Source organism: Centroberyx affinis, unplaced genomic scaffold (assembly GCF_046629955.1).
Source record: "Centroberyx affinis isolate AG114_WGS23_722 - 3 ecotype Tasmania unplaced genomic scaffold, CSIRO-AGI_Caff_v1 ptg006218l_1, whole genome shotgun sequence".
Lineage (NCBI taxonomy): Eukaryota > Metazoa > Chordata > Actinopteri > Beryciformes > Berycidae > Centroberyx > Centroberyx affinis.
In genome coordinates, this window is record NW_027283156.1 from 70,001 (window position 1) to 82,500 (window position 12,500).

General features: G+C 45.0%; 2 protein-coding genes across 4 annotated transcripts in view; both read right to left on the minus strand.

Annotated features, from left to right (window-relative positions):
- isy1 (ISY1 splicing factor homolog) overlaps positions 1-1,580 on the minus strand; it is a 12,160-nt gene extending 10,580 nt beyond the window's left edge. Inside the window, exons 1-3 of the mRNA XM_071512298.1 lie at positions 1,468-1,580; positions 671-693; positions 62-113 (exon numbers count right to left, since the gene is read on the minus strand). Coding sequence (XP_071368399.1) covers positions 62-113; positions 671-693; positions 1,468-1,470 — 78 coding nt within the window. The 5' untranslated portion in view covers positions 1,471-1,580. The remainder of the gene's footprint in view (positions 1-61; positions 114-670; positions 694-1,467) is intronic.
- Positions 1,581-3,178: 1,598 nt separating this feature from the next.
- On the minus strand, positions 3,179-10,846 carry cnbpb (CCHC-type zinc finger, nucleic acid binding protein b). 3 transcript variants are annotated; one of them, XM_071512296.1, is made up of 6 exons: positions 10,783-10,811; positions 8,529-8,664; positions 6,583-6,699; positions 5,376-5,441; positions 5,012-5,210; positions 3,179-4,199 (listed from the first exon to the last, which is right to left on the minus strand). In XM_071512296.1, exons 3-6 carry the CDS (start codon positions 6,683-6,685, stop codon positions 4,082-4,084), a joined length of 486 nt encoding a protein of 161 aa, XP_071368397.1. In that variant the 5' UTR covers positions 6,686-6,699; positions 8,529-8,664; positions 10,783-10,811; the 3' UTR covers positions 3,179-4,081. The 3 variants fall into 3 exon arrangements, with proteins under 3 accessions (XP_071368397.1, XP_071368395.1, XP_071368396.1); XM_071512294.1 differs by lacking the exon at positions 8,529-8,664 and having other exon boundaries at positions 10,783-10,846; XM_071512295.1 differs by lacking the exons at positions 8,529-8,664; positions 10,783-10,811 and adding an exon at positions 10,111-10,360.
- Between the last annotated feature and the right edge of the window lie 1,654 nt (positions 10,847-12,500).

Consider the following 12,500-nt stretch of genomic DNA (forward strand, 5'->3'; position numbering starts at 1 on the left):
AACAGTACTGTGGGATTTTGTCAGTTGTTGCCATGAGCAGCAGAACAGAGTAGAATCTGACCTTCACTTTGCCTTCCTCCAGCTGGGCCTGTCTGAACCGAGCCAGAGCCGTCCTGGAACACACAGAACACACAGAACACATAGAACACATAGAACACACAGAATACATAGAACACACAGAACACACAGAACACACAGAACACATAGAACACATAGAACACACAGAATACATAGAACACACAGAACACACAGAACACACAGAACACATAGAACACATAGAACACACAGAATACATAGAACACACAGAACACATAGAACACACAGAACACATAGAACACATAGAACACATAGAACACACAGAACACACAGAACACACAGAACACACAGAACACAGGTGAACACAACAGAACACATAGAACACACAGAACACACAGAACACACAGAACACACAGAACACACAGAACACAACAGAACACAACAGAACACAGTAGAACACAACAGAACTGATGAATGCATTCTGGTCATTGTAGTTCACTAACATGCTGTCAGCTTTAAATCTTAACTGTTTCAGAGCCAAAACACAAATTTACCAGAAGATTAACACTGTATGGGAGACACTGTACACACACACACACACACACACACACACACACACACACACAGTACTTACATGGCCTTCTCTGCATTTCGGGCCTGGTGAAAACACACAGTGACAAACATTAGTTACCAGCTAACCAGACAGCTTACTGTTCACAGCTCGTTACGACTTTGCATTCACACCAGACTCCGTTCAGAAACCTGTCACTTTAACACCAGAACCGGTCTGGACCAAGGTCTGGACCTGGTGGAACCAGACTGAAGACCTGTAACGGATCATTAGGGTGTTCTGTAAAGTTCGGCACAGATTTGTTCCACCAAGCAGAACTTTATCTCATTAAAATCTCATCTTTTACACTTCGGCCGCTCTGTGGCACCGCGGGGTGTTTCGGTGGAGAAACAGAAGCAGGTAGAAGTTGAGGTTTTGTTGGATGAGGTTCTGCTTGGTGTTCTGATGTCTGGTTCCAGCAGAACCACAGCAGAAACCAGGGGGACCGGGACCAGACCGACATGTTCGTTCAGTTTGGTTTTATTGGACATTTTGAAAACAGGAGTCACAGAAGTTGCCAGAAAGAAAAAAGTTGCCGGACTATCGTGCTGTCTGATTATTTCCATCGAGCTCCTCGATGTTAAAATCGACCAGTGTCAAGATGGCGGCAGACCTCAGTGTGGTGTTACACAGTAATATCACAGTTTAACGTTCATCTACAGATAATATTCACTGTTTAGCTAACGTTAGCTGTCTCTGAACAGACAGAAACCGCCAACAGAAGCTAGCCGGCTAGCTAACAGGTTAGCTTACAGACTGTTAGCTAACCGGCTCGTTCCTTCATATCAAACCGTCGGCTCGTCTCGCTCGGTGTTTCTCACCATGTCTGCCGCTTTCTGCTTCTCGCTGTTTGACGGTAAAACCGGACGGAAAGTTTAGTTTCAGCACAACAAACTGCACGCGCTAACACAAACAGGAAGTAGTTCACCGGCTGAGGTCAAAGGTGAAAGTTGAGACTCCAGGAAGTAGACCAGGCGGAGCGTCAGTCCGTCTGTCTCCATCTAGCGGCCGATGATCTTCACACGGACCAGATGATGAGACCCGGTGCAAAATATCTTAACATTGTGATAACTTTCATAATAATAATAATAATAGCATTAAAACGTCTTTTCTGTGTCTTTCAGCCTTTTCCTCTCCTGAAGAAACTCCTCAGTCCTCCTCTCTGCTCTGAAGTTTTCATCTGAGCATTTCTCTGAAGAGAAAGATGCTTTGTGAACAGCTTTTATCTTTACTAGGATTTAATGAGGTGGAAGAAGGACTGAGATGTTTTACTGCAGTAAAAGTATCAATACAACAATGTAAAGATACTCCATTACAAGTAAAAGTCCTGCATTCAAAATCTTACTGAAGTAAAAGTACATAAGTATTGGCAGCAAAATGTACTTAGAGTATCAAAGTAAACGTAATCATTATGCAAACTGTCCCCATTTAGAGAGTTATATTTTTCATAAATTATTGGAATATTAATACTGATTTATTGACATACATGTACATGTAAGCAGCATTTTAAAGTTGTCAACATGAAGCTAATCTTAACAATTTAGCTTTACTTTTGGGTAGTCTAATCTATAACAATGCTATTTTATAGTTATTTTATACAGATGATCAAATGTTTTAAATATAAAATATTGATCTGAAAAGTAACTAGTAACTATAGCTGTGAAATAAATGTAATGGAGTAAAAAGTACAATATTTCCCTCTAAAATGTAGTGGAGTATAAGTACAAAGTAGTATAAAATGGAAATACTCAAGTAAAGTACAAGTACCTCAAAATTGTACTTAAGTACAGTACTTGAGTAAATGTACGTAGTTACTTTCCACCTCTGGATTCAGTCTTAGTTTTAAGGGGAAATTCTTAGAAAACGTCGTCACTCAGAGTTTTCTCAGAATTTCATCACTAGACCGAGTCCTAGTCCCAGGAGGCTTCGTGGAGACGGACCTGGTCTGGATGGAGTCTGACTGTCCTGCTGTTTCCAGACTGAAGATCCTGAAGTGACAGTGAAGTGTTTCACCTGTAGAGCCAGGACCTGAACACCTGTCTGTCTGCCTGTCTGTCTGCCTGTCTGTCTGTCTAGTTGTATTCAGTGTTTGGTCGTTTTACTTTAGTTTTTGTGTAGTTTCAGTTCTAGATTCAGTATTTGTAAAAGTATAATGACAGAGGTTTATAACAGCTATTCTGTATTTGTGTAAAAAAAACCAAATCATAAATCCTTTTAAAAATGTATTTAATTTACTTTTAGTTTCTCAACAGAATCTGACTTCAGATCAGCTGAACAGGCCGCGGAGCAGCAGAGGCTCATGGGAGCTGAACAGGAAGTTAGCGTTAGTTTTATCTGCACATGAACACGATGGAAACTAAATACATTTTATTTGACTTAACACCGAGTTTTAGTTTTACTACAAACTTGATTTCAGCCAAACTCCAGCAGACTGCTGGGTCTGTCTGTCATCATCATCATCATCATCATCATCATCATCATCATCATCATCATCCCCCATCATGCCTCAGTAAAGAACGACAGCAGGCGGGGAGCGTCCGTCCGTCTTCCTCCTCCAGGTTTATTTCAGGTTAAACTTACAGCCTCGCCTCCGACTCCAACACTGAGTACAAGCAAATGATATTTTTACAGTAGTTCTAAGTGATATATTGTACAAAAATAACATTTTGATTTTTTTTTGTGAAAACATTCTCCTTTCTCCAAACTTAAAATTGTTTTTTGTTTTAGTTTTTTTGTCTTTTCGTGTCTCGGCCGTCGCTCCGTGCTCTGTCTCACTTTAGCTTCTGAACCGTCAGCTGAACTGTCCAAAAACAAAACGCACCTTTAAAATATGAATTATTATCAATGTTCCATTTGTCATCTGCTGCCATCGGCTCGTCTCGGCGCGTTCGTTCCGAGCGCGGTAACGAAGCGGCCGTCCTTCGAGGTGATTGGCTGTTGCTAGTCTGGAGGCGGCCAATCGTGTTTCTCTCAGACAAACTCGGTTTTGTCCAGAAAAAAAAAAAGCAAAAATAAAGTTAATCACCGTATTGGAAGATAGAAACTTCCATCGCTTACTTTATTCCCCTCCCCTGTGACCCCGCCCCTTTTAGGGCCGATGGGAGGGGCTTAACGTTATATCACTCTACTCTCTCAGCCAATCGGCCGGGCAGAAAGGATTCTTAAACAAAGCTTTATACATCATGACACCGCTACCAAACTAAAAACACAAATTCTGGTTTTGTTTTATAAATGCAGAAGAAAGTGGATTTCTGTTTTTTTTTTTAGTGTCCGCCCCTCTTCCTCCTCCGACCCTCTGACCGGCCGGGCCGAGGCTGACTGACAGGCCTCCGGACCAATGATGAAGGAGGATCAGAGAAAATGAAAAATAAAGAGAAAGAAAAGACGATGAACGAGAGCGGGGGGGGGGGGCGGGGGGGGGGGGGGGGGGCGTGGCTAGGCCGTGGCCTCGATGCTGCACTCCTTGGCCAGGTGGCCGGACTTCCCACAGTTGTAGCAGTTCACTTCAGCACCCTTACCACAGTGAACCGCAACATGGCCGATCTCACCACACCTGAGGAGAGACAGACAGGTAGACTGGGTATTAACCACACCTGAGGAGAGACAGACAGGTAGACTGGGTGTTAACCACACCTGAGGAGAGAAATAATTATTTATTTATTTATTATTAATTAATTAGTTAATTACCAGTTAACGAGTCTGACTAAGAGGTTATCCTATTCATTATTATTATAATTATAATTAACAGTTAATTAGTTAGTTGTTTACCTGTTAAAGGGTTGACTAGTGGTTTACCTGCTGGCTAGTTAGTGACTTGCTGGCTAGTGGTTTACCTGCTGGCTAGTTAGTGACTTGCTGGCTAGTTAGTGACTTGCTGACTAGTTAGTGACTTGCTGACTAGTGGTTTACCTGCTGACTAGTTAGTGACTTGCTGACTAGTTAGTGACTTGCTGACTAGTGGTTTACCTGCTGACTAGTGGTTTACCTGCTGACTAGTGGTTTACCTGCTGGCTAGTTAGTGACTTGCTGACTAGTTAGTGACTTGCTGACTAGTGGTTTACCTGCTGACTAGTTAGTGACTTGCTGACTAGTTAGTGACTTGCTGGCTAGTTAGTGACTTGCTGACTAGTGGTTTACCTGCTGACTAGTGGTTTACCTGCTGGCTAGTTAGTGACTTGCTGACTAGTGGTTTACCTGCTGACTAGTTAGTGACTTGCTGACTAGTTAGTGACTTGCTGGCTAGTTAGTGACTTGCTGGCTAGTTAGTGACTTGTTGACTAGTGGTTTACCTGCTGGCTAGTTAGTGACTTGTTGACTAGTGGTTTACCTGCTGGCTAGTTAGTGACTTGCTGACTAGTGGTTTACCTGTAGCACTTGACCTTCTCACAGCCCTTCTGGATGTGCCCGAAGCCGCCGCAGGAGTAGCACTTCTGCTCGTTGGCGTGGTCGCAGTCCCGCGCCACATGCCCCGCCTTCCCACAGGTGTAGCACACCTGCTCCCGCTCCTTCTTCGGCTCCTTACACTCTCTGGAGATATGGCCTCCTCTGCCACAGTTATAACAGGCTGGGGGGGGCACAGCATTTTTAAATAAAATAAATATTTCTATCAATGTTTGTTTCATAACAACAGTGTGTGTGTGTGTGTGTGTGTGTGTGTGTGTGTGTGTGTGTCAGTGTGTGTGTGTGTGTGTGTGTGTGTGTGTGTGTGTGTGTGTGTGTGTGTGCTCACCGTCCTCAGTCCTCTCACAGTCCCTGGCGACATGTCCCGGCTCCCCACAGCGATAACAGAACAGATCTAACACACACACACACACACACACACACACACACACACACACACACACACAGAACTGTTTAGACCACATGGAACTGTTTAGACCACATGGAACTGTTTAGACCACATGGAACTGTTTAGACCACATGGAACTGTTTAGACCACATGGAACTGTTTAGACCACATGGAACTGTTTAGACCACATTAGGGGTGCAACGGATCACAAAACTCGCGGTTCAGATCGTTTCACGGTTTTGAGTCACGGATCGGATCATTTTTCAGATCAGCAAATAAAATCAGTTCAGGTTTGAGTTAAATGCAGTTTAGAAGCAGGCAGCAGCAGCACAAAGCAACAAGCACTTTAAAACAGATGCAGCACTTTAGGACTTTATTATATTATGTCTGAATGTATAAACGTGATCACTGTTTCTGCTGTTCTTACTTTATATATTTTATTTATTTATGTGAGTGTTTTTGTGTCTGTTCTTAAGATTCCTATCAGCTGTGTCGACATGGCAGTAAAGTATTGAATTGAATTAATTTCAAAATGTGCTGCTTTGGCCTCTCTGTCTGTAGTCTCTGTCTGTAGTCTCTGTCTGTAGTCTCTGTCTGTAGTCTCTGTCTGTAGTCTCCACTCTGTCGCTCAACGTCCCGCCCACAGCGCTCTCTGATTGGTCACACGTCTCGAGTGACAGCCCATCAGCTCTGAAGGCTCTGCCACAGACAGGCAGAGAGACGGAGCTGAGTGTGAAGGGAAGGCAACATGTTGCCCAACCTGAAATAAACATCTCAGTCTTCTGATCGGTTTCATGGAGACAAGCAGCCCAGTTTCCCACTTTCCCAGTTTCCCACTTTCCCAGTTTCCCACTTTCCCAGTTTCCCAGTTCCACTGCTGAAAACTCCTGAAGTGGAGTCTCAGCTGACAGGATTTCACTCAAAGCGACGGCTTTTAAATCAGTCCGTACGGATCACGGATCAACTACGGTCCGTTACACCACTAGACCACATGGAACTGTTAAGACCACATGGAACTGTTTAGACCACATGGAGCTGTTTAGACCACATGGAGCTGTTTAGACCACATGGAGCTGTTTAGACCACATGGAGCTGTTTAGACCACATGGAGCTGTTTAGACCACATGGAGCTGTTCAGACTGTGTACCTTTCCCCCGGCCACGCCCCTTGCCCCGCCCCCGGCCGGCGTTAGGACAGTTCTTGATCCAGTGGCCGGTGCGGCCACAGCCGAAACACTCGTTACTGCTCATCACCACGACGACGGCTGGAGAGACAGACAGGCAGAGAGACAGACAGGCAGAGAGACAGACAGGCAGAGAGACAGACAGGCAGAGAGACAGACAGGCAGAGAGAGAGAGGGAGGTTAGATACCGCTCAAACACTGTGTGTGTGTGTGTGTGTGTGTGTGTGTGTGTGTGTGTGTGTGTGTGTGTGTGTCAAACTGTGAACTTCATGTTTATTATGCTCTTTTCATATTATTTCATATGATCTAATTTATTTCCATCTTATATCTATTTGTTCATAAGGAACGCTGAATTATAAAACATTAAAAAGTGAAGCTGCAGATTCATACTGAACAGAAACAGAAACCGGCCCAATATCTATTTTCAGCTGTCCCAAAACAATACAGAATTATAATATAATAATATAAAATATTAAATGATATATTATCAGAGCCAGCTGGTTAGGATATATGGAAACATTTAATGACTTTACATTCAGCTCAGTGTCAGCTGGTCCAACGTCTCTCAGTAGAGCTGGGCCATATGGACAAAATCAATATCACAATATTTTTGACCAAATACCTCGATATCGATATTGTGACAGTATTGTAGGGATGACTATTGGTGCTTTCACAAAATATTTACACAATGAGATTTTTGATAAATAATCATCAGTAATGTGGATATAATGACTAAGTGGGTAAAGACAGATAATAGAACAGCTAGAACAGTCTGGTAAGTTCAGGAAGTGACATCACTTTACTGTGATGCAGCCTTTAAAACCAGGAGAACACACTTATGCCATATCACCATATCACCATATCCACAATCTAAGATGATATCTAGTCTCATATCACGATATCGATATAATATCTATATATTGCCCAGCCCTATCTCTCATGTCTGTAAAATATTCAATATCATGGAAAAAAAAACTATTGTGATATTCACAAAATATTTGCAGACAGACAGGGCCCTGAACGCACCGCAGCAGACAGGCAGACAGACAGACAGACAGACAGGCAGACAGGCAGACAGACAGGCAGACAGACAGACAGACAGACAGGCAGACAGGCAGACAGACAGACAGACAGACAGACAGACAGGGCCCTGAACGCACCGCAGCAGACAGACAGACAGACAGACAGACAGGCAGACAGACAGGCAGACAGACAGGGCCCTGAACGCACCGCAGCCTGAATGCACCGCAGCAGACAGACAGACAGGCAGACAGACAGACAGACAGACAGGCAGACAGACAGACAGACAGACAGGGCCCTGAACGCACCGCAGCAGGCAGACAGACAGACAGACAGACAGACAGACAGACAGGCAGACAGACAGGCAGACAGACAGGGCCCTGAACGCACCGCAGCAGGCAGACAGACAGACAGACAGACAGGGCCCTGAACGCACCGCAGCAGACAGACAGGAGGAATCACACCGTCTGTCTCCCGCAGACAGATTCTGTAATCGGCCAATGAGCAGCCGTCAGAGCTGACGGGAGGCGGAGCTTGTGCGCAAGGGGCGATGATGTCACAAGTTTCTCCCTCCATCTGATTCGCAGAAAGTCTCCCAAAATTCATCTCTACTCTGCTTCTACTGTTCCTGCAGCCCTGACACCTGACACCCTGCCCCAGCTCTTCCTCCTCTTCCTCCATCTCCCCTTCATCTCCATCACCACCTTCATCATCACCATCACCTTCATCACCATCATCATACTAATCTAGAAATAGTAAAACTGGCTGAGTGTTTTCTATTTTTCTTCTTTCAGAAAGAGAAACAGTTTGTGCTCTGTGGAGTCTGATCTCTGGTCAGTTTACTGAGATCCAGCTGGGTCAATATCCCAAATAAAGAAATGCAACTAAACCGTATTTCCTCTGAGCCGCTGTCCCACACTCCGGACTTTCCTCCGTCCAGATGAACAGCAGGATGTGGATCGTCTTTACAGATAATAGTTCAAAGGGACAATTTTCACTTTTTCCATGACCATCCTCCGTTATGCTCTGGGGAAGAAAACGAATAAAAACAAGGAAAAGAAAAGTGATTTAGGAGCGTTGATGTTGCATCACATGCTGGTGATGTCACTGAGCGGTGATGTCAGTGAGCGGTGATGTCACTGAGCGGTGATGTCACTGAGCGGTGATGTCACTGAGCGGTGATGTCACTGAGCGGCCCGGACGCACAGCCTGTAGGTTTCACTTTATTCTTCCATCAGATTCCTGCAGAGTTTGTTCTTTCTGAATCCAGACCCGGATCCAGACCCGGATCCAGAGCTGAAAAACAGCTGAGCCGGTTCGTCGGGATCCGTTCCCGCAGCGGGACGCTCTGTAACGGTCTGGAACGAAGCTGACGGGGAACCGGACCCAAATCTCTGAATCCTCCAGTAGAAACCACATGAGCAGAGCTGCTGCAGGACTCTGATGCTGTCCAGACCAGAGACAGAGACAGAAAACCTCTGCTGAGACACTCAGGTCCTGAAGTGGATCCAGATCCGCTCTGATGCTGTCCAGACCAGAGACAGAGACAGAAAACCTCTGCTGAGACACTCAAGTCCTGAACTGGATCCAGATCCGCTCTGATGCTGTCCAGACCAGAGACAGAGACAGAAAACCTCTGCTGAGACACTCAGGTCCTGAACTGGATCCAGATCCGCTCCGCTGATGTCAGACCACAGCTTCAAAAACAAACTTGTGCCGAGCGTTTCCGATAGCGGATCAATACGCAGAGAACGCTAAAACCTCAGACAGGTTCAGCAGTGATGAAGAGCGAGCTGCAGCAAAGCTAACTAGCAGCTAAGCTAACTTCTGCTCAAAACAAACCGTTTCCATTATGGGACAAAACAAATGTTGCTGTAGTTGCTCCTGCAGGGCTGGGGGGGGCGCTGAGGAGCAGAGCGCCGCTTTAAAACTCAACACCGACACTGAACACGCTCACGTTCACACCGACACCGACCACCGGCCCCACCTGGCTCCTTCCTGTCGGTTTGTTGCCAGGTTGCCGGTCCCCAGGCCCGCTGAGGGCAATAAATTGCTCAACTATCCCAGTCTCCAAAGTTGACTGGGCTAGCAGAGCTGGGCGATATGGACAAAATCAAATATCACGATATTTTTGACCAAATACCTCGATATCGATATTGCGACAATATTGTAGGGATGACTATTGGTGCTTTCACAAGATATTTACACAATGAGATTTTTGATAAATAATCATCATTAATGTGGATATAATGACTAAGTGGGTAAAGACAAATAATAGAACAGCTAGAACAGTCTGGTAAGTTCAGGAAGTGACATCACTTTACTGTGATGCAGCCTTTAAAACCAGGAGAACACACTTATGCCATATCACCATATCACCATATTACAATATCCAAAAGACGATATCTAGTCTCATATCACGATATCGATATAATATCAATATATTGGCTAGGTGTTAAAACACCAGTTCACCTGCAGCACCAGCAGAGTAAAGGCCCAGTTCACCCAGTCTGAGATGTGATGGAGGAGCTTTTCCTTTCTGTCCTGAAAACAGTTTCCAGTCTGAAGAGTCCGGATCATAAAGGAGTTTCTATTATAAAGTTAAACAGATTTCTACTGTCTTTAGTTAGACCGGGTCTCTATAGAAGTCCAGCAGTCTGGAGCATCTCCAGCTAGCTGGCTAACACTCGCGCACGTTTGTCCATGTTGGCTAATTTTGGATGTGGGCTAACACGGGGGCTAATGTTAGTTACTGTTGGTTAATGTTAGCCAGCGGCACGCCGTGCAGCACCGCCCCCCCGGGCTGCGGCCTGCGGCTAACGGGCGGATCTGACACGGAAACAGCAGTTTCCTCTGAAACGAACCCGCAGAGGAAAGTAAACATCACAACCGAACCGACTCCGTTTGGTTTCTACTGTTTCTACCGAGCGGCGGGCCTGGCAGGCCACGGCGCGCTGTCAGATGCTCGGCTAGCATGCTAGCTAGTTAGCATGTCTTCCACGGCGGAATAAACAGCGGGAGATTTTATTTTGTTGCGCTTCTGTCGCAGGTGCGTCCCGCCGGGGCGGAGCGGCACCTGAGGCCGGAGGGCCGAGCTCCCCGCGGGGAGAAAACTGCAGATTAGCGGCTGGAGCTCAAACTCACCTCAACAACAGACTCTGTTTGTTTTCTATCCCTCCTCTGCGCCACACGCGGTCTGCACACGGCACCACGCACCACACACACACACACACACACACACACACACACACACACACACACACACACACACACACACACACACACACACAGGGAGCCCTGCTGCCTTCAGGTGCTTTTGTTTTTAACATATTAAACATACATTCTGTGTCACATTCCTCCTCTTCAGTCTGTCGCGGTTAAATGTTTTGATAAAATAAAACAACAGACGCTGAAAATCTGCTTCTGTTGCTTTTAATTCTTTCCCGCCCAAGGCTCTGTGAACGCAGCGCTTTTAGATTTCCGTAGCTGCACCTGAAGGCAGCATGTGCACACGGCCCCAACAGGGCAGACAGGAGACTGAACACTGAATATTACTGAACATTAAATATATTACTGAACACTATATTACTGAACACTACATATATTACTAAACACTAAATATATTACTGAACAATGAATATTACTGAACACTAAATATATTACTGAACAATGAATATTACTAAACACTAAATATATTACTGAACAATGAATATTACTAAACACTAAATATATTACTGAACAATGAATATTACTTTGTGGAAATGTTTGTTTGATGTCGAATGTCAATAAAAAATAAATTACAAAAAAAAGAACACTGAATGTTACTGAACACTGAATGTTACTGAACACTGAATGTTACTGAACACTAAATGTTACTGAACACTGAATGTTACTGAACACTAAATGTTACTGAACACTAAATGTTACTGAACACTAAATGTTACTGAACACTGGGTATTACCACATAATAAGCAACATAACACTGAGCAGATGGGAATACTAAACTAAATGTTTCTGCTCTGTCATGACTTCTCTTTGCCACATGGTGGCGCTGCTCGTCATGTTTTCACCAGTTTTCTATGATGGGAAACTATTTGACTTTTTTTTCAGAGGAAACAGCAGAACAGACGGTCAAACCTTTTATTTCCTGTCTGAACCAGGAAACAGGAAACAGGAAAACATCCAGCGGTGAAACACGAGGATCCAGAAACACTTCAGGTGAGAAAACCACATGGAAACCCGTTCACCATGTAGGAGGATCCGGGTTCCGGTTCCCAGCGTCAGCCATTTTGGCTCCACAGCGCTACTCTATAGTCATCGATGAGGGGCGGAGCCGGTGTGGGCGGAGCCAGACAGTCACCACCAATAGAGAACGAGCCCCATCCAGAACACATGAGCATGGTTTCTGATAGCAGATGAAAAATGTGTTTAAATGTTGATTCTCTGGAGGCTCAGATGTGTTTTCAGAGCTCAGCGGTCTGAAGCCTCTGAACCAAACGCTCAGGTTTACCTTCTCCACCGTGTCGGCCCGTGATCCGCCACCTGTCAATCACCGGACAGACGACCTGTCAATCACCGGGAAAACAACCCTGTTCTGTAACCTTATATCTGTTAATGACAGTTATTTTGAAAATCTCCATCAGGACACACAGAAGAAGAAGTGACCGGACTCTAGCGGACTCAGGGAAGTTGAACGACATTCATCACTTCCTGTTTCCTGGTCTCTGTCGCTGAATCCGGATCCACCTGTGGTCTTGTGGACTGAGGTCCAGACTGTGAGGGGACAGACAGACCTCTAGTGTCTGCTCATCTGTCCCTGCACAAAATGATGCTCACACATTTCTATCCGACATACAGACTCC